A 19,189-nucleotide genomic window follows, 5' to 3' on the forward strand; every position below is an offset into this window, starting at 1 on the left:
AGGAGAGAAGAGGATTGGTTTTCGCTAGCGAGAGAGGTTGATCTTATCCAAATAGGAGGAGTACAAATTGATACCAAAGTTTTCAAAAGTAAAAAAATTTGCCTTTTTCTATGTTCAGTGTGACTTTCGACATACGCGTACCTTCGATAATTGAGACTCATCACTGCCCGCTGAAGAATATAACGGCTTGTTCGAGGGATGTCACATGTCACAGCGCTAATCATCGGCTGCGTGCGACTTACGAACAGTCCAACAAAACAGCTCGCTCGTGTTATTTGTTGTCCAGCGTATCCGCAGGGCAGATGACATTGCAAAACAGACGTGTCTGACTTATTGTTGTGGCACAAGAACGGGCAAGCATCTGAACAAGTCGTTGTCGAATGCCTATATTGGTAATGCGTGGTCGTTGCAGGGAACTCGGGGCTCGCGCCCCGGTGATGAACGGACATCCGAACCGGCTAATCCTCCGTGCCTCGACAAATGTCACTCTGCTGGTCAAGAGCTTTCGAAATGGCCCACGAATCACGCTGTAACTTACCTTAGCCTCCATTATTGGAAACTCTGATGGAAGTTCTGTTTGGTTCTTGTAAAACTTATTAACCTACCTGGCGATAGACGTGGCCTAAGCGCGAAGCCCGAAGGCCTCCCACGGCCGCGCGGTTGGGGAAACCAGGACGGAGAACGCTGGAAGCTCGCGGACCTCTTGTTTTGATGGGTGATTTCATAGGTCGAGCGAATTGCGAGCTTGGTAAGCTCCCGCGCGAGAAGGTCTGGGGACAGGAACCACACTAACCGGGATCGATTTCGCCCCCGCAATCTACTTACGTAGCAGAGGCTAGACGGTCATTCTTTCGTAGTTTCAAGCTCAATGCATAGTAAGCATGCATGGATCGCGGGAGATGTGCATCTCTATTGCTGTTTGATTTGTAGTTGCTTAGATGGACACGAGCAAGAGAGACTTGGCGAATGCTGTACATACACACATAGTAGCCCGCCTACGTACTAGGTACGGATATTGAGGGGGCAAGTACCTAGATGGAGGAACTCTACCATGCGTAGACGTACGCGCGCGAGCGCCAAAGACAGGGTGAGACGGAGTTGCATGATAATGAGGGGTTCCGTGCCAGCTTTGCCTAATATGGTAGCTTATGTCGAGGTGTGTCTACATTCACGTCCTGAGACAGGTACGTCTTGTAAGAGGGCCAGACAGAGAGGTTCATGAGCTAGATTGTGTATAAAGACCGGACGATCGCTTGCCTCGTCGACATCTGAATCTTGAAGAAGATCATCATCAAGCCACAATTACACCACCTCAATTTGTATTGCACACACCCAATTGCACGATTCAGATCGTCCATAAAGGTAGTTGATATTCGGCACATCCCCAACATCGCAGCGTACTGCACCAGACAGACACTATTTGTCTAACATTTTTTGCAAACAGATCGTCATCGCACCGAAAACTCACTCACGAAATGTCCAAGATCATCACCGTGTTCGGCGCCACGGGCGCCCAGGGTGGCAGCGTCGTCTCCATCTTCCTCAATGACGCCAAGCTCAGCAAGGACTGGCGGGTCCGTGGCGTCACCCGCGATACCACCAAAGACTCGTCCAAGGCTTTGGCGGCCAAGGGCGTTGAGGTTGTCTCTGTAAGTCTGCACCCCCCCCCCCTCCTTTCCGGAGAAACGTCAAACCTTGGGCATAATACTTAGAAATGACATGCTGACGACTGCTGGCTTTGAACAGGCCGACCTCGGTGACAAGTCGTCGCTGACTGCCGCCGTCAAGGGCGCTTCGGCCGTGTTCGCCGTGACGAACTACTGGGACAAGCTGGACAAGGACTTGGAGATCCAGCAGGGCAAGAACATTGCCGACGCAGCTCTGGAGGCTGGCGTCGAGCACTTCATCTTCAGCTCCCTCCTCGACATCAACAAGCGTACGTACTCAGCTTTTCCTAACAAATCACAGCCACGCTGCGAAAGGATGGGGGGCTAACATGCCACAAAGTATCCAAGGGCGTCCTCCCTGATGTGTACCACTTCGACAGCAAGGCCGCCGTCGAGGAGTACATCCGCACGACCTCCCTCCCCGCGACCTTCTTCCTCCCAGGCTTCTATATGTCCAACCTCCCCGGCGGCATGTTCCGACAGACGCCTCCCGACAACGCCTGGGGCTTCAGTCTACCCGTGCCCGCCAGCGCCCCGATCCCTTTCTTCGACGCGGCGGCCGACACGGGCAAGTTTGTCAAGGGTATCGTGCTGAACCGTGAAAAGGTGCTCGGCAAGCGCGTGTTCGCGGCGACGTCGTACACGACGGCGGGCGAGGCCGTCGAGACGTTCAAGAAGGTGTACCCGGAGGCGGGCAAGACAGCCCGGTTCAACGAGCTCACGCACGACCAGTTCCGGGGCGCGCTCAAGGGCCAAGGTATGCCGGATTTCGTGGCCGAGGAGATGCTGCAGAACATGAGGCTGCTCGACGAGTTTGGGTACTATGGTGGAGAGAAGCTGGATGAGTCGCATGCGATTGTCGAGGATAAGCTGACGACGTGGGAGGAGCATGTGAAGACTGCCAAGGCCTTTTCTGGGCTGGCATAGGCTAGTGGTCTATAAGAAATGGGCTTATCAGCATTCAATGAGGAAAATATAAAGGAATGGAAGCTGATCAACATTGGTACGAGTGACCGAATCATTCCATTGTTCTGCGCTTGAGTATCGGGACAAATGTTGGGACAAATGTTGAAGCTGTAATGTTCTTGATAAGTTTCGATCCTGGATCATTTCGGCTTTTCGGGTTGTAGGTCGTGCAGTGTTTGCTAGTTGACGTAATGCAACACGATCATCAAATCCAGCCACGCGGGTATCAGAAAAACAGGCCGGATTTCCGAGCACCGTTGACAAAACTGCCCCTTCTGTATCGACCAAACGAGATACAATAACCTTAAATTTTAACCAACAAAAAGTAACTGCGATCTCTTTCTATGAAGGAGAGGTATTTATTCGTTTTTGGAGCTCCTTGGGTACTTGGTGACTAATGATGGAAGAGAGTCCCTAAGAGGACCGGCCTATTTTTCTGACCTCCGCGTGCCAGCAAAGCTTGAAATCCCCAATCAACTGCGGCAACCCCAGATTCAAGGGTCGTGAACGGTAAAGCTAATGGCGATGGAAGACAATTTCCCCCAGATTCAGGGTTTGGAAACGAAGATGCCTCGGCCCAGGGACGGGTCGGCGGCGTAGCGGCGGCGAGAACAGAAGATTGCAAGGCCTAGGCCGCCCACATCGGAACTTGGTAGCCTGGTAGAAGATACCGAGGCAAAGAAAAAACCACTGGAGGGTGTACACACAGCAGAGGCGGGACCTGCCCGTCCCCGACCCCATCTTTTTGACGTTCTGCGCCTCCAACCGCTGACTCTCCAGTAACCAACTTCCTATCCACCAGTCCACCGCCGACTCACGCACCCGCCTGGCACGAGCCTCCGGGGTCACTTGCCCGCCGCCTACACTGTGACTGCGTCCCCGTCCGCCGCGGCCCCCATTATCTTTGTCAAGTGCATTGCGCTGGGAGCCCAACTTGTGCCCGCCATCCCAGAGACCCTTTCCCTTCCCGTCCCCAACTCTAGCTTCCCCTCTCCCCTCTCCAACACGTCGCAGAACGTCGTTCGTATCGTCATTTCCACTGCATCTCCGACTGAGGTGCATTGCCAATCCAATCCGAGGACTTGGCCGGCTAACGCCATCCTCCGTCGCGCATATCCGGAGCCCTGCGTGCAGCACCGAAAATCCCAACTTGATAGAATCGCCACCGGCTGCGCTCCTGATAGGCGGATTACGAGATAACACCGAGTGGCCTCACACGCAGTATCCAAGGAAAACTTGTTCCTCGCGGGAAAAGTAATTATGGCTTCCCCTCCAAAGCCCTGGGAACGGGCCGGTGCTCCAACAACAGCTGCCTCAAGTGCGTTGAACACCACAAAGGTCGATGACCATCGCCAGGTTTTGAGATTGCTAACGACTCCTCTAGCCATACCCATGTCCGCCGCAAATATCGCGACCCCGACACCGGCCACAACCCTCTCCAGTGCTACCCCGCCCGCTGTTCCCGAGCGACCTGCCTCTCTCGCCTCCGCTGTCGACCAGAACGCTGCCGCCTACAGCAGAGCAGGCTTAGGTGCGGCCGCTAGTCCTTACGGCTCATACAGCGGTGCCTACTCTTCTCCTTACAGTAGTCCGTACTCTAGGATGGGTTCCTACGGTGGTTACGGCGGCGGCATGTACGGTGGAGGCATGTATGGCGGCGGCTACGGCGGTGGCATGTATGGAGGAGGCATGTACGGCGGCGGGATGGGGATGGGTGGTATGGGAGGCATGGGAGGACCCAACGACCCGAACAGCCTGACGAACAGGTTCAATAACAGCACCCAGGCGACGTTCCAGATGTTGGAGGGTGTCGTCGGTGCTTTTGGTGGCTTTGCCCAAATGTTGGAGAGCACATACATGGCCACGCACTCAAGCTTCTTCGGTATGCAACCATGGTCACATGTTGGCGAAAGACAACTAACAGCAGCACAGCTATGGTGTCGGTGGCAGAGCAATTCAGCAATCTGAGGGATACCTTGGGCTCCATACTCGGCATCTTCACGCTGATGCGTTGGATCCGCACCCTCATCGCCAAGATCACCGGCCGTCCACCCCCAGCTGACGCGACGGCGCTCACCCCGGCCGCTTTTGCCAAGTTTGAAGGCCGGCAGCCCATCGGTCCCGACGGTGCTCCTTTGGGACCACCCAAGGCATCCCGCAAGCCGCTCTTCTTCTTCCTCCTTGCCGCCTTTGGTCTCCCGTACCTGATGCGTAAGATGATTAACACCATGGCGGCATCCGCGGAGGAGGAAGAACGTCGCCGCATGGCTCTCGCCGGCGCACAACAGCCCTTGGATCCATCCAAACTTGATTATTGCCGCCTGTTGTATGACTATGCGCCTCAGCCCGGCAACGCCGTCAAAGATGTCGACATGGAAGTGCGCAAGGGTGACCTCGTTGCCGTCCTCTCCAAGAGCGATCCCATTGGTAATCCTAGCGAGTGGTGGAAATGTCGCGCTCGTGATGGCCGTTCAGGATACCTTCCGTCGACCTACCTCGAGATTATCAAGCGACCTGGCCAGCCTCTCGCCGCCATCAAGAATGCTCCTAGCGACAGCAGCAGAACCAACTCGCTGACAGGCGCCGCGCCCGAAAAGGGACCGGAAGTCAAGACGAAGATTGGTGATGTTTCGCCCGAGAGCTTCCAGAAGAGCGTGTTCTACAACTAAACTATATATAAACTACCCGTCACGAAGGGCGACCCGTCTGGCAGGAATGATAAAGCGGTGCGACGAGCGATACGACAAGCGATACGACGAGCTTTCCTTTGTAGGTTGTGGTTATGTACGATTCAGTACCCGTTTGGGATGTTTGCAAGTCCGTTTGGGACTCAAAAGCTGGGCGTTCAGGTTCATGACCGAGTCTCTTGGTAGTGGGAGCGGATGGAGTGGCCGCTTGGATATCTTGGCCTCAATTTGACGAATGGTTACCCAATTCAAAACGAAGAGTAGCGGTAGTATTGGCGACAAGCCTATTGCTCTTCAAGCCATCTCTGACACTCTGCACAATCGGAAAAGAAGATCGTGAAGTCTTGCGCACAGTCCCACCCAGCGAGATAGGTCATGTGATCAAGCCAACACTAGTGGTCCAGTGCCGCTCTACCTGAGTGGGTTTAGCTGATCAGACTATCCGCTTTTGCACTCCCATCATTCTATGTCGGGACGCTTCCACGATTGACGTCAGATGAGACGACAAGCGTCAGAAGCCAATTCTGGAGGTCAGGAAGCAGGCAAGTCTCTCACCCATCTAGTGACAGCTGCCGATACTGTTGTTTCCAGATGTATTTGCGGACACGGAGGCCACACGGAAACCACTCGACGGGCTGATCTGAAAGCCCGCAGGCCGCAGTACCCTGAAGAAAGTCTTAGAAAGTTACATGCCTGAGCTCCGTGGCTCCCTGCGCGACCCAAGGAGGGCGCGCACGAGCCACAGATGACGTTGTTGACTTACGTCTTTTTTACGGCTGCTGTGGCACTGCTAAGGTACCTAGCTGCTAGCTGCTCCCAGCCCTGGTCTCCCGCCAAGGTCCCTCTCCCGTCCGGCTACGTAAGGTTCCTCTCATTCGGTCCCCTACCTCAGGCCAGCTTGAAAGAGGGTACCTCTGTTCACGTACCTGCCACCTTTTACCTGCCAGAATTACCCGACCCATCGTCACCCTCATCCCTATCCTACAAAAAGCCAGCTCCGCCCAACCTACAAACTGTGTTTCTCCAAATCCCAGTACCAGACTCCAAACTTATCCTCGCCAAGACGATACCTAATCTGAATACACCCGGAGAAGTCAGTTTGGGCTTTCGAATCTCTCCCTGTTTCCAAGGAGAGCACACGATCACAATCCCTTTTTCTGCCTAGCTGTTCCGGGAGCTGAAGCTTTCCCCGCACCAGTCAAGATGACTCTCTACTATACTCTCGTACGTTTACAGCACCCGATTTCGGGCTTTCTTGCCTTGGACATTGGCGGAATGGATAGCTCGCGAGCAGGAGACAACTATGCTGACATTTCGCGTCCTAGGTGTTTATACTCCTCATGGCGGAGATGGGGCTTTTCATGCTCCTCTTGGTACCCCTCCCTTTCGCCATCAAGCGGAAGTTGTTCACGTACGTTTCTCCCTTCCTCGACCTTCCTCTGCTTCCGGGCGAACCTCGCCCACGCCGACCCAATAACTGACGCACAATACCCGCAGCTTCATCTCCGAAAGTCCAATCGTAGCAAAAGTGCAGTATTGGATGAAGATTACCTTCGTCTTCATCCTGATTCTGTTCATTGACAGCGTCAACCGTGTTTATCGCGTCCAGGTCGAGCTGGCGATTGCCACTGAGAACCAGAACAGCGGGTATGTATCCAACACCACAACCAAATTTCAAAAGGCTCTGGTGGTACATGAAGCTAACAAAGACGTCGTACAGCGCCGCCGTCATGGGCCACGAGCGCCTTGAGGTGCAAGCCCGCAAGTTCTATTCCCAGCGCAACATGTATCTCTGTGGCTTCACCCTCTTCCTCTCTCTCATCCTCAACCGCACTTACGTCATGATACTCGAAGTGATGCGTCTGGAGGACAAGGTCCGTGGCTACGAAGGCACCAAGGGCAACGCCAAGGAGAGTGAGAAGCTTGCCGTCGCCGGCGATGCCGGTGAAATCGCCAAGCTCCGCAAGCAACTCGAGGAGAAGAACCGCGACCTCGAGACACTCAAGAAGCAGAGCGCCGGCCTGCACAAGAGCTACGACGAGCTCTCCGACCAGTACGCCTCCACCCAGCCCAAGGGTGACAAGAAGGCGCAGTAAATCAACCAAATCGATACGGATATTCGGATCAATGGAAAGTTCTCGCAAGAACGAAACTGCCGTCTGAGCGCGGCATAAAAGGGGTAGTGGATGAGCAACAGAATAGCACCGGGTCAATGACCTGTATCACTGGTATAGAGGCGTGTGTAAGAAGCCTGGATGGCGTTAAGCTACAGATCTAATAAAGCTTCTCCTTTTGACACAACTCGATACAAATTTTGTCGTGTCCCCCAAAAAAACACTCACTTGGTTCCTGAATGCGTCACCAGATCAACTGAGCAGAGAATAGCAGCATATACTACAGATATACAAGGCTTGAATGGTGCAAATCTCGCTCGCTCATACTATACTCTGCCGGGCTTCAAACAACCGCCGGGAACTGCAACCTCCGAAGTAGGTAGGAGTCGAGTCTATGGTGAGATCGGTATCATCCTTTACTCCACTGCTCTATTGACCATCAGGTTTCCAAAGCGTGCTCATGTCTTGGATGGGCGTTTCCATCCTACCAGTATTCACTGCAAGATTGGGATAAATTGACAGAGAGGGGTACAGAACGCTATGAGATGAATCGCTTGGTATTATCAAAGATGAGGGATGCCCCAAGGTAATCGACGTATTTGCTATATTCCCATCTCCGTACTACACACAAACAATTGACGAATGTCACAACGATCAATGCTCTTCAGAAAGTCATCACCAGCCATGGCGGTTTGATTGCCGCCGTGGTTTATGAGGTCGCTGCTCTCCGCCAGAAAAGTCCCGTGGAAGGTAGCTAAATGATGAAACGTCTAGCTGCCGGAAAAGATCCCATCTAGAAAGGCCCAAAACCTTTGCAAGGGCCTTGGAAGTTGGCTTCAGCCCCAATACAGTCGACATCGGCAAGAGGGTCTATATCAAGTCAGCCGTGTTCCCTGGTACTATCTTCAAGGATTCATAGAAGTAACATGCTCAAGAAGGAATTCGTCAACAGCGGATATACAAGCTGGTATAACGGCCGCGAAGGCACCATTACATGCTATTGGATGGGTTTGTCAACATGTAATTTCTTCAAGGGGGAGGTAAGAGGACCTACACCAGACATCACAGCCTCGTGGCCGCCTCGCGGCCTCTCCGCTCGGCAATCATGTTATTGCAGGCGCCGAGGTCGCTTGAAGTCTCGCACTGGTACCGTTTCTGTTTCTTTGCCAGGCTGGCATCGGCGATCACGTCCGAGGGGACAGTGGCTGCCTGAGAGAGGACGGCTAGCAGAGCCACGGCATTGATGTTGAACTACATGATCAAGAGAGGGTGTAAAGTTGTCAAAAAGCGATACGTCGTGGATATTCCGCTTGGAATGTGTTAGAAGAAGTGACTATAGTGTGATTGCACCTTGACGAAGAACCACGTTCATGGCGACAAAAAACCTCTGCATCAGTGCGTCTTGAAATCAGAAACGGCTTAGGTCCCTCGGAAGCCGACCTCTTCAACTGACCAACATCGTATGCGTAACTTCGATAAACAGGACTTGGCAACTTGGCGGAACTGGGGGATTAAGCTGAGAAACTCATGCTCAGACGGCAAAGGAGTTTACACAATTTCCCGGTTCCTTGGCAAGAGAAAATAGCTTTCGAGGCTTTTAGCGGTGAAACACTTCGAGCATATTGCTTTCCCAACTGGATAAAGCCGTGGGAAATTTTTGCTTCCCTCATACCGCCAAACCTCACCTGAGATATTTGGACTTTTGATTTTCCAAATTTTCCGCAAAGTCCTGCTCGACATTCATTACGGCCTGTGCCTAACACAGCTTCCCAAAGGGTGGCAAAATGTAATTACCTTCACATGGGTTTACAAATGGTTTGAATAAGGTCATGAGTTGCGGTTAGGTGGAGACCAGGAGTTGTCAGCCAGTTCAATACTGTAATTGATTCAAGGCTCTAGGTGCCTTTGTTGGCTTTAATTCCGCCACGGTCTGTGTGTGGTGGATTTCGGACTCGCGTGGGACAAGACTTGGCGTTAAGAGGTATCGTGGCGTTGTACGAGGCCGAGTACTTAGTTAATAAATCTCAGGATTGTGGAACTAGGCTGTTGATCATGACTGAAGGAAAGGTGGACTTATGGATAGGTCATGCATAAAAGGATGTTGGTGAGAGATACCATAACTAGCAACTTGTACAAGATGCATGACGATGTCCGTCTGAACTGGATATCCATCCCACAGACAAGTCACCTTACCAATTCAACCTTTTTCTCACCAGACAGCTCACTCGTAGGCAATTTCTCTTATAATCAACATGAAGTCCAACGTTGTCAGATTCATTTGTATTGCATCGTGGTATCAAAATTCCTTTTGAAATCATTCTATACGCTTTACCATCAAATTAACGGTGACAAACCAGAGGGCCGCTTGCGGCGAGCCAGTAATTTTTCTGCCACCGCCAGATCTTCAGCAACGGCAACGCGATCTTTGCTATAATCAGACTTTGTGATGCCGTCGGGGGAACGCTTTGTTACGATTCTGCCGGGAACTACAATGTCGTACGTGATGACTTCTAGTCAACTCTCCATCACCGTTGTACCCTGCTAATTTCCGCCTCCAGTTGCTGGCCAACGGTGATTCTAACCGCAATCGAAGAGCAGTGCAAGACTGGGAGCCAGTGAACCGACCAGCAGTGCAAGGACGACACGTTTCACGGCATTGAACAGCCGGCTGGGAGTTTAAGGGCTGTTTGTACTTCATACAACGGTGCTGGGTGCCCGGCTTGAGTCGCCGCACTAAATACCCATGTTCATATGAGCTGGAGGGTTACGGACTCTCTGGCAGAATATCTCAGAGTAGAAATTCTTATGAACTTGAAGCCGATTTGTCCCATCTGGAGGTCTCCATTCGTTGATCAAGTGTTATCTTCGAATCGGCCAAGAAGAGGACAACCTCAAGCAATGCTCCAGATGTAAATCCATAGAGCACGGTGTGGAGAGACGGAATAAGTACAGGTTTGAGAGCCGCTTTCTCATTAGTCTTATTTGCAATTCGCATAACTCATCCACGGTATACTACTAAGTGACAAAGCTAATACCGAAGGGAGAGAAAGCTCCAATGGCGTCCTCGCGATTCACGTGAAAGTTAGCAGTAAAAGTCAGGAAGCTCGTCTTTTCTCATTAGCTCGCCCCTAACTGTAATAAAGTACACTGGAATATACCTAATAGAATACGCCATGGTATCAATATGGTGAGGTCCTTCCTTTGGGAACCACAGGCAGGGCGATCGTCTCCGTTCCGCGTTTAGGTAATGTCGAATATCGCTGGCAACGATCAAAGACCCCTGGTGATGTTCAAGCTTGATTCCAGAGACCTTTAGATGAGTTCTTTTGTCGAAAGAGATGACACTGTCCCATGCAGCGTTCTAATTGGTGTACCGGAACCTTGCCTTAACTTCACTGCGTGGCCTTGGTGCGGCTGTGTGCGGTAACAGCCCAAACCGCCCGAGAAGAACGTTCGAATTGCCTGGACTGCCTAGATGGTCCGGATGGTCGCGGCCGATGCTCGTCTCTTCGTTCATTGCGGAAGATATCCGCAAGGAACCGTCCCAGCCAAAATGTTTGTGCTCGCAGAGCCTGATATATCCCTCTATCGTTCGATGCAGACTCTTTTGTTGGACATTTCTCGTCGTTGCTTGGCCGAGAAGAGGGAAGATGGGCGACCTCTACCGCAACCAGACCAGTACAAGGGTGAGATGCCTGACCTGTACTTGTTCCTGTAGGATTTGATAGTCGTGCAAGGTTTGCAAAACAACCCTGTCGTGTTGCTAGAGCGCCATGCGTCTCTTTTTGTTGGGTTTCGAGAGGTACCAGTACTCAAAGGGCCCGCATTGATGTCAGCGGGCCGCCGAGACAATTTGTTTGGGTAATTCGGGATCCCCAGGCTTAGACTTCCGGCCTCTTGTCCTTCTTGATCTTGGCCTGTATCTTCGGGGACTGCTTCTTTGTTGACGACGCGGCCCAAGATGTTGGCAGTGACAGCTTTTTCATCATCCACAGTTGTTGAAGATAGGCTCCCAAGCTCGTTTCCGTCACTTGACTCTTTATAGCCTCTTCGAGAGCAACAGGGGTGTATATCGACTGGAACAGGCGTTGCAAATAGCCCAGCACGAAACAACGGGGGCAGGGTAGCCCAAGAGTCGCCCGGTCTGCCATCCTTGAGATCGGAATGGCAGCGTAGGAACACAAGGTATCTGCGCCAGTGGGCGGGTGGCTTTCCGAGGTTCTTGAAGGAACTTGTAAGTATCGGTGCTCATGAATATTCGCAGGCCTGTGAGTCGGAATGGCATCCATAAGCCATCACCAAAACCCTAGGCCTAGACGTTCGCTTTAGACGCAGCCTCGTCCGCCTGGCCCTTATTAATCAACTCCGTCACCCCTTCAAGGGGAAGGGTCTCGAGCTCGCGCGTTACCCGGACGTTTGGGCGATGGATCAAAAGCGGAGTCTGGGTCTTGATGCGGCTGACGATCACCGCGACCAGGCCCTCGGCCGATTTCTTGAACAGACCTTCATCTTTAGTTTGACATGGAGACTCGGACAAGTGCAACAGCTCTTGTGACCTGTACTGTCGTCCTTGCCAAACCGAGTCTATCGTGACGTATTCACATCAGAATATGCAAGTCCCAGCAGTGAAGGCTCGATAATGAGTCCCTTATATCAATCGTTTATTATCTGCTTCATCTCTATTTTTGTCTAGCCGTATATGGATTCCCCCATCTGTAGCCCGTCACGGGAACACCGTTTAGTTCAGACTCTTGTCCCTCCAATCCCAAACCTCCAACCCAACGCCGCCGACAGCGACCTTGCCATCCCCGATAATCTCAATATCGCCGGCGTCCGCAACGCCGCTGTACTCGTCCGCCAGCAACGTGACCTCCTCCACACCCTCGCGCCACCCAAGCCGCCACATCTTGACCCGCTGGTCGTTGCTGACTGTCGCAAAGTCTACCCCGCCAAGTCCCGCCGCCCCGAGGACCGTGAGGCCGTTGATGGCCGCCGCATGCGCTTTCCTGACCCCGGCTCTCGTCACGGGCTCGAAAGTTCTGTCGTCGTCGTCCCCGCTGCTGCGTGAAACGAGGGTGACGATACCCAACGCGTTGTCGTCGCCGCCGGTGAGGACCACAACCCTGTCCTCGTCCGACGTGGAATGTACGTCGAGAGCCTTGATACTGCTCTGGTGGATCCGCTCGGTGTGCCGCAGGACGTACTCGGAGCCCTCGGACCGCCAGACCGCGAGACACCCGTCCGTTGCGGCCGTGATGACGTCGAACACGCCATCCCGGACCCGAAGATGACGGGCCTGCGTCAGGCAGGCGCCGGTGTACTGCCCCTTGAACAGCAGCTCGAAGCCTTGACCGGGGGTGTACCGGTACGTCTTGACGAAAGAGTTGGAGAAGGCCATGGTGACGGCAACGCTGCTGATGCCAGTGCTTGCCTCCTCCTGCTCCAACGCCTCGACGTCGAAACTCGTGATTCTGAGGTCCCCGTCTTCGCTCTTATCCGTGAAGATGGCCTCGCGCATCAAACCCAACCCCCTATCACCGAGATCGCACGCCCGCCAGACCATGAATTCCTCGTTGCCGCTGCAGCTGAAGAGAAGCTGCTCGCCCAGCCACTTCAGAGCCTGCAGCCCTGCGGTGTGGACCTTGACAACCTTGACGCAGCGTAGCTCCCGTCTCTTTTTGGAGGAGGGCTCTGTAGGGTGATCGGCGGTGGCAGTGGTGTACTCCCAGATGCGGATCGCTGTGTCCTCGGCGCCGGTGGCGATGTAGCGTCGCCCAGAGTATGCAATGGCGCGGACCTCGCGGCCGTGGGACCCGCGTTTGAGTGTTCGATGGTAGGTGGCGGCGACGGAGGGGTTGTACTGGGTGTATACCCCCAAGGTAGCGGCCTTGTTGAAGATAAAGCGCATGCCGTGGTCTTTGCCGCTGTCAAGGTCGTCGTGGCTTCGCCGGGTGTAGGCAAAGGCGCGGTGCGCGCCGCCGCAGTCGACGCGGAGGATCTCCTCGTGCCGGGCTTCGTTCCATACGATAAAGTTCTTGCTGCGGAAGCCGCAGAGGATCAGGTCGGCGGCGGCACCGGCGCCGGAGAGCCACGCGTCTTCGAGGTTGGGCACCGCTGCGGGTGCAGTCTCATGGCGTAGGTGGATTGCGGACGGGGAGAGCTCGTAGATGCGGTAGTTTCCGTCGCGGCTCGTCGTGATGATGTGAGACACCGTAGAAGAAGGAGATGATGACTGGGTGGGAAAGATGCTGATGGAGGTAATGGCGTCGCCGGAGCGGCGGTCCGGTGCCGGGAACGGGATGAGCTGGCCTTGCGCACGGCGGAAGACGGACATGTAGCCGTGGCGTGAGCCAAGGACGATGAGGTCGTTGATCTGGCAGGCGGCGGTGACGACGAATCTGCTGTCGAGCTCGGGGACGGGGACCATGGAGGTGACGGCCGAGGTATTGAGGTCAAGCGTCAGGATATGCATGGCGTCCCCGCTCCCCAGCATGGTGACGAGAAACTCCAGCTTTTTCTCCGATGCCTCTGCTTCTGCTGAAGGACTGCTCAGGGGGAATATGTCTGCTACTTTACCTGGCACCGTGCCGACCTGCTGGATGGTCGAGTCGCGGTAGAGTAGGATCTTCTTATTCGCTGTGCCTATCAGGGCGAGACCCGGTGCCGGGCTCTTCAAGCTCGTGCAGGCGTTGAGTGCGCGCATCATCTCCCCGTCGGTCCCGATATGGGTCCACGTGAGTTCCGGTCCAAAGGAGCCGACTAGGAGACGGCCGGTGGTGCTCGTCGCAACGATGGTGTCCTCGTAGACGAACGCGAAACGCTGGAATGCCTCCTTGGTCTCCAAAGGGATCGCGAAGTCGGGGTTCCGCGGCAGCTGGCTGACCACGTCCCGCATCACTAGAGTCTGCAGTTCGCTCGGCAGTTCCTGTGCCTTGGACACGGCACCGTCACCGCCGGTGGCCGCGCGCGAACGGTCCGAGAAGAGGTTAATCTTGCTGTCCGCGCCGCCCGTGGCGACCAGTACCTGCCCGTCGGCCTTTCCCGTGACGGCAGTGGCCCAGATGTGCTTGCCGTCGTGGCGGGCATATGTCTCCTTGTACGTGATCTTTGCAGTGACGGGCGACTCGTCACCCTCGACCACGACCGACTTTGACCTCCGCCGCCACTGCTCGACGTCAACCTTGAGAGACCAAGCCTGCAGCGTCGAGTCCTCGCCAAAGGAATACACGGTCGCGGGATGGCCCCGTGCCAGCTCGTCGAGCGCCCCGCGCGAGAACCTGACGTGCCAAATGCGTGAAATGTGGCCCATGATCATGGCCAGGGGCGCATTGGACGTGACCTGCGTCGCCGTAAGGTCTGTGGCGGCGGCGGCTGCCGTAGCAGCAGCACCTCCGAATCCCGTTTCCCTTGCTTCGCCAAAGGCGTCATACTGAAGACGCGGCGACCCAGGTTTCTCGGTGATGTCCCAGATGCGGATCGTCCTGTCATCACTACAGCTAGCGAGCAGCCTCACCGTACACCCTTCGCCGAGGTCGATCTCTTGCGAAATGTCCACTCCGAAGATGGAGCCTTCGTGACCCGTGAAGACGAAGAGAACCTCGCACCAAGACTTTCCCGCATCTTCATCAACCGCGCCGCCGTCATCATCGGAGAAGTGACATTTCCAGACAATAATCTCTCCAAAGGCGGTGCCGCCAGCCACGAGCACGGAGGTCCCAGATATCCAAGTCAAGTTCGCCGAGTACAAGATCGGCCGGGACGGCGACACGAGGCGGCCGAACGAGATCGTCCTGTCGTCGTCGTTCCCGATGCAGAACTCGAGGACCTCGTTGTGCGCCGTGATCAGCACGCCGCGGTCGGGGTCCTCGGGCGAGATGACGCCGTCGTAGATCCAGTCCGGAGCCTTGGCCTCAGTGATCTCTATTGGTGGTGGTGCATCGCCTTCGTCTCCGAGAATGAGCTCTTCGATGACGCCGGCAGGGACAACAGTCACGGCTTGGTTCCCCCAGAGCAGCACATGCCGCCGACCTTGCCCTTGCCCGTCCTTTCCTCCGCCCGCCGCCGCGACGTGGATGCCGTGGATGGATTGGGCGCGAAAGATCTTGAGCTGGCAGCGCAGCCGGCCCTCACCGTCGTATACCTTCAGCTCCGTGTCCTCGCCGGCCAGGAGATACGTCTCACCATTCCTGGCGTCGAAGAAGCTGAGGCCAGTGACGGGGGTGAAGTAATGATCCCTCTGCAGGGGTCCGGCTACAAATTCCTGTTCCCGTCCGTTAGCTCAGAATATGACTTCAACCCCTTCTTCCATTTTGAGAAAAATTGGGAATCCTATTTTAGAAGTCTAGGGGGTAGGTGAGAAACAGGGCTTCGATTACTAACTGCATGGTGACGGTTCATGAGGGAGAGCGGGCAGCCTTACAACTGGCCTGCCCAAGTCGGGTAATGTCTGACTCTGTGTTTTCACTTTTTAAAAACGTCTCAATGGAGGGGTTGTCCTAGCGTTCAGAAGAGGCGAGACTGAAGCGGTGCGTTTCTTGTGAATGGCGGTTATCTAAGGTCCCAGGAGCATGATGCCAGTCTTTTTCGGCTGAGCTGAGCTGGTGCATTCAAGGCAGGTCTTCCTCTGGTCAGCGCTTGCTGGTAGGATGTGTGTGGTGGACCGAGTCACCATCCCCCCTCTGCTGCTGGCTTGGTGGAGTTTTTTTTCCTCTGGTGTGTTTTTTTTTCTCTCTGGGAAAATTCGAGGCAATCCTTCGACAGTGTTAATTGACGCCAGAATGCACGTTGTTCGGGATTGCCCACAACCATGGGTGCAAGTCACGATTCAATGGTGGCACAAGCTCTCACATCAAATCCCTACACACATCTCTTGCTAGGGACAAATTTGTTTGTAAACCTCTGGCATGGTTTTGTAATTGCTCTATGAGCATAGTCGAATTCTATAGACGATAAAGCCTGGATGGGTATCTCCAATCCCGAGCAGTCCACTAAAGCCTACAAGTGTCATCATTCCCCCCTGACGATCATCTTCGTCCTCAAAGCTACTAAACATTCGTATCCACCTCCGTGCGTGTCCGTCGTTCCCATGATAGTGAGCCATTACCCAACGCCAAAAATGCTGAAATCAAAAGTATTGCAAAATCAAGCGACCTCCTCTTGCTAAGGAATACCGCTCTGTGGGTTGAGTGCAGCATTTAAGAGCGGTGTGAGTAAGGCTCGTAGGCTGTGTCACCACGAGCACCGCTGGCGTAACGGGGAGCACCGTACTGGGTAGCCTGCTGCTGCTTGTAGTAGCCGTTCTCCTCGTGGATGGGCTGGTAGCTGCTGCTTTGGGGCAGAAGCTTCTCGCCGTCGCTGTTGCGCTTGCGGTCCTTGCGAGTGTGGCTGGGAGCACAGCAGCAAATGGTGAACATCCAGAAGAAGCCGGCGCCGAGAGCAAGAGCGGCAGAGATCCAGATGAGAGCAAGGAAGCTGTTGTTGAAGCCCGCAGAAACACCGTAGTACTTGGCAGTGCCCTCGACGGCGCCGACGACGATGACGGACATGGCAGTGGAGAGAGCGGCGGAAGCGCAAACGGCGATGGAAGCGAGAGAGGCGACGAGGAAGGTGATGCAGGACATGGCACGAGTGCAGTTGGCGAAGATGCCGAAGATGATCTCGAGGCCCAGGGCGATGAAGGCAATGATGTAAGCAACTTCGGTCCACTTGGCGGCGGTCTTGAAGGCGGAAAGAGCGGTAGTGACCTCTTTGGGGAGCTCGATCTTGCGACCGGCGGCGGTCCCAATGGTCTCGAGGGTGGAAGTGTTCAAGTACTGGGAAGCCCAGTCGAACTTGGCCTTGGTGCAGGTCTTATCGCCATTGGTGTCGGTAGTGCAGTAACCCCAAAGAGCAATGTCGTAGAGGTTACCGAGACCAAGATCGGCGGCGGTGATGTTACTCGTCTGAGCGGTGGAGTCGGTGGCGGCCTTGGTGATGGCGTTGTCGCCGTCGGCGGTGAGGAGAGCGCGGTCGTGGTATTTGCCAAAGTTGACTGCCTTGACATCTCTTGAGACTATACTTGATACCGAGGCAGGGTTGATCTCCAAGTCGGTGAGGTTGACGCGGAACATGTAGAGGTCCTTGTTGGACACACCGCCGAGGGCAGCGACCAACAGGAATATCATGGAACCAACGCTAAGTATGAATGGCAGAGCCACGCAGATAACCCGGCCGACACCCATCTTTGCTGTGTTGTTATTTGTTGCTGAAGGTTGGTGTAAGAGTTCAGAATTGTAGCGTTTGCAGATAGGCCGATTTCGGCAAGTGGGTCGTCAGCTTGTCGTCAACGAGTGTACTTAGGGAAGAAACGATCGTTGGTAGGTGGAAAGCGTGTAAAGAGGCAGAGAGAGAAAAGGGAAGATGAGAGCCCTTTTTGAGATTTGGGTGTATGCGACAGAAGGAGGCAAACGGATGTGAGTGTGATGAGTGTGGGATGTGGTAGGCTGACGCAGACGGACGAGCGTTGATGTTTATAAAACAGAAGGGAGGGAGCAGGTGCAAAGAGCCGTTACGTATTTCTGCGTAAGGCACAGTATGGCAAGGAAGGCGCAGAGAAGTAGGTTGGGTGTACATGGGCAGGGACGCGGACGTGGCGCAGTACCGCAAACACAGCACCAGCTTTTTTGGTGGAGATGGGATGGCTACCTGTACTGCGTATCCGTACGTAGCTATGCTGCCCATCTATCTACTAGGGCCTGGGCGAGCACCGCTCGGTGGTGCGCAGCAGCAGCACATGAAACCGGGGGAATGTATGATTAGGTAAGACACCTCAAGGCAAGGACCCCGTTTGGCTCCCGCTGGTGTTGTTGGTTCATCACCTACGGATAACTCTTCAGGTTTCCAATTGCGTTGCTGACGGGCTGCAGGCCGCCTCCACACAGCTAGCGGGCCACGACTCAGCCCCCGGCTCTTCTAGGGACACCCATGACCCTTGTGAATCCCTCCACCGAGCAACGGCGTCGACAGGACAGCCGGACCCCAGGCTGCCAAATAGCAGAACGTCAGCCTCTCTCGTCCTGACGTGTGGTGTTTTTCTTTCTTTCTCTTCTCCGTCCTCTCCTCCCACTTGCTGTGCGAAACTGTATCGAATCATCATCCATGTCCGCACATGTCCGCGAGGCATTCGACTTGCCGTCTTGGCCTTTACGGATGGAGATGACCGATACAGCACCTTCCAAATACTGCTGTATGTCCGTAAGCGTAGGAACTCCTTCCAGGCACAGAGTACGGATAGGTACTCTAGACACAAGAAGACCAAGACGGGGACAAGATGGGGAAGGCATGGGCTGGAATTAGGAAATAAAGGTACGAATCTAATACCTACCTAGGTCCTAAAATCTGGGCAGATAGGTAGTCTGACAGGGATACCCATCCGTAGGGCAGATGCCGCCGTGACGCCACAGGTGAGTTCCTTTCCGGCTATGCTGTCCGCGCACGGGTACTTTCTGACACTGGCGTCAAACCACGCCCACCTTCACCTTGCAATCCGAGTATGCAGCTGTCGAGCCCGGCATTCTGCTCCCTGTAGATCCTGCTTGGTGAGACTATAGCACGGATGCCACGACTTCTTCCAAGTCGTCAATGATTCTCTCACAAGACAAACATATTTTGGACGTTTCGAAGCATCTGCATGGCAATCGTCATCATTTGGTATTGCTATAGCATACGGAATGGGATGCCGACCAGCATCGATCCAATCTCACCGTACGTGCGGCAA

At 54.3% G+C, this 19,189-nt stretch overlaps 6 protein-coding genes across 6 annotated transcripts, besides 1 other annotated feature; 4 read left to right on the forward strand and 2 right to left on the reverse strand.

Annotated features, from left to right (window-relative positions):
• Window positions 1-1,475: 1,475 nt before the first annotated feature.
• Window positions 1,476-2,594, forward strand: CORC01_07237 (NmrA-like family protein; the record flags this gene model as incomplete). Its single annotated transcript, XM_022618875.1, has 3 exons — window positions 1,476-1,649; window positions 1,747-1,936; window positions 2,008-2,594. 3 exons carry the CDS (start codon window positions 1,476-1,478, stop codon window positions 2,592-2,594), a joined length of 951 nt encoding a protein of 316 aa, XP_022474609.1.
• Window positions 2,595-3,437: 843 nt separating this feature from the next.
• Window positions 3,438-5,302, forward strand: CORC01_07238 (Pex13 protein; the record flags this gene model as incomplete). The annotated part of the gene is made up of 4 exons (XM_022618876.1): window positions 3,438-3,738; window positions 3,856-3,951; window positions 4,018-4,515; window positions 4,566-5,302. Coding segments are annotated over 4 exons (1,632 nt in total), but the record flags the coding sequence as incomplete, so codon positions are not given.
• Window positions 5,303-6,523: 1,221 nt separating this feature from the next.
• Window positions 6,524-7,416, forward strand: CORC01_07239 (uncharacterized protein; the record flags this gene model as incomplete). The annotated part of the gene is made up of 4 exons (XM_022618877.1): window positions 6,524-6,544; window positions 6,646-6,731; window positions 6,818-6,967; window positions 7,041-7,416. 4 exons carry the CDS (start codon window positions 6,524-6,526, stop codon window positions 7,414-7,416), a joined length of 633 nt encoding a protein of 210 aa, XP_022474611.1.
• A 1,121-nt stretch (window positions 7,417-8,537) lies between these two features.
• Window positions 8,538-8,612: a sequence feature (Short protein (CORC01_07240, OHE97458.1) was converted to a misc_feature.).
• Window positions 8,613-12,172: 3,560 nt separating this feature from the next.
• Window positions 12,173-15,818, reverse strand: CORC01_07241 (WD domain-containing protein; the record flags this gene model as incomplete). The annotated part of the gene is made up of 2 exons (XM_022618878.1): window positions 12,173-15,694; window positions 15,810-15,818. 2 exons carry the CDS (start codon window positions 15,816-15,818, stop codon window positions 12,173-12,175), a joined length of 3,531 nt encoding a protein of 1,176 aa, XP_022474612.1.
• Window positions 15,819-16,628: 810 nt separating this feature from the next.
• CORC01_07242 (SUR7 protein) lies at window positions 16,629-17,654 on the reverse strand (the record flags this gene model as incomplete). The annotated part of the gene is made up of 1 exon (XM_022618879.1): window positions 16,629-17,654. The coding sequence occupies one exon, from the start codon at window positions 17,652-17,654 to the stop codon at window positions 16,629-16,631; it is 1,026 nt and encodes a 341-aa protein (XP_022474613.1).
• A 916-nt stretch (window positions 17,655-18,570) lies between these two features.
• Window positions 18,571-18,768, forward strand: CORC01_07243 (uncharacterized protein; the record flags this gene model as incomplete). Its single annotated transcript, XM_022618880.1, has 1 exon — window positions 18,571-18,768. The coding sequence occupies one exon, from the start codon at window positions 18,571-18,573 to the stop codon at window positions 18,766-18,768; it is 198 nt and encodes a 65-aa protein (XP_022474614.1).
• Window positions 18,769-19,189: the final 421 nt, after the last annotated feature.

The sequence above is a fragment of the Colletotrichum orchidophilum genome, assembly GCF_001831195.1.
Source record: "Colletotrichum orchidophilum strain IMI 309357 chromosome Unknown Scaffold_57.1, whole genome shotgun sequence".
In the NCBI taxonomy this organism is placed as follows: Eukaryota; Fungi; Ascomycota; class Sordariomycetes; order Glomerellales; family Glomerellaceae; genus Colletotrichum; species Colletotrichum orchidophilum.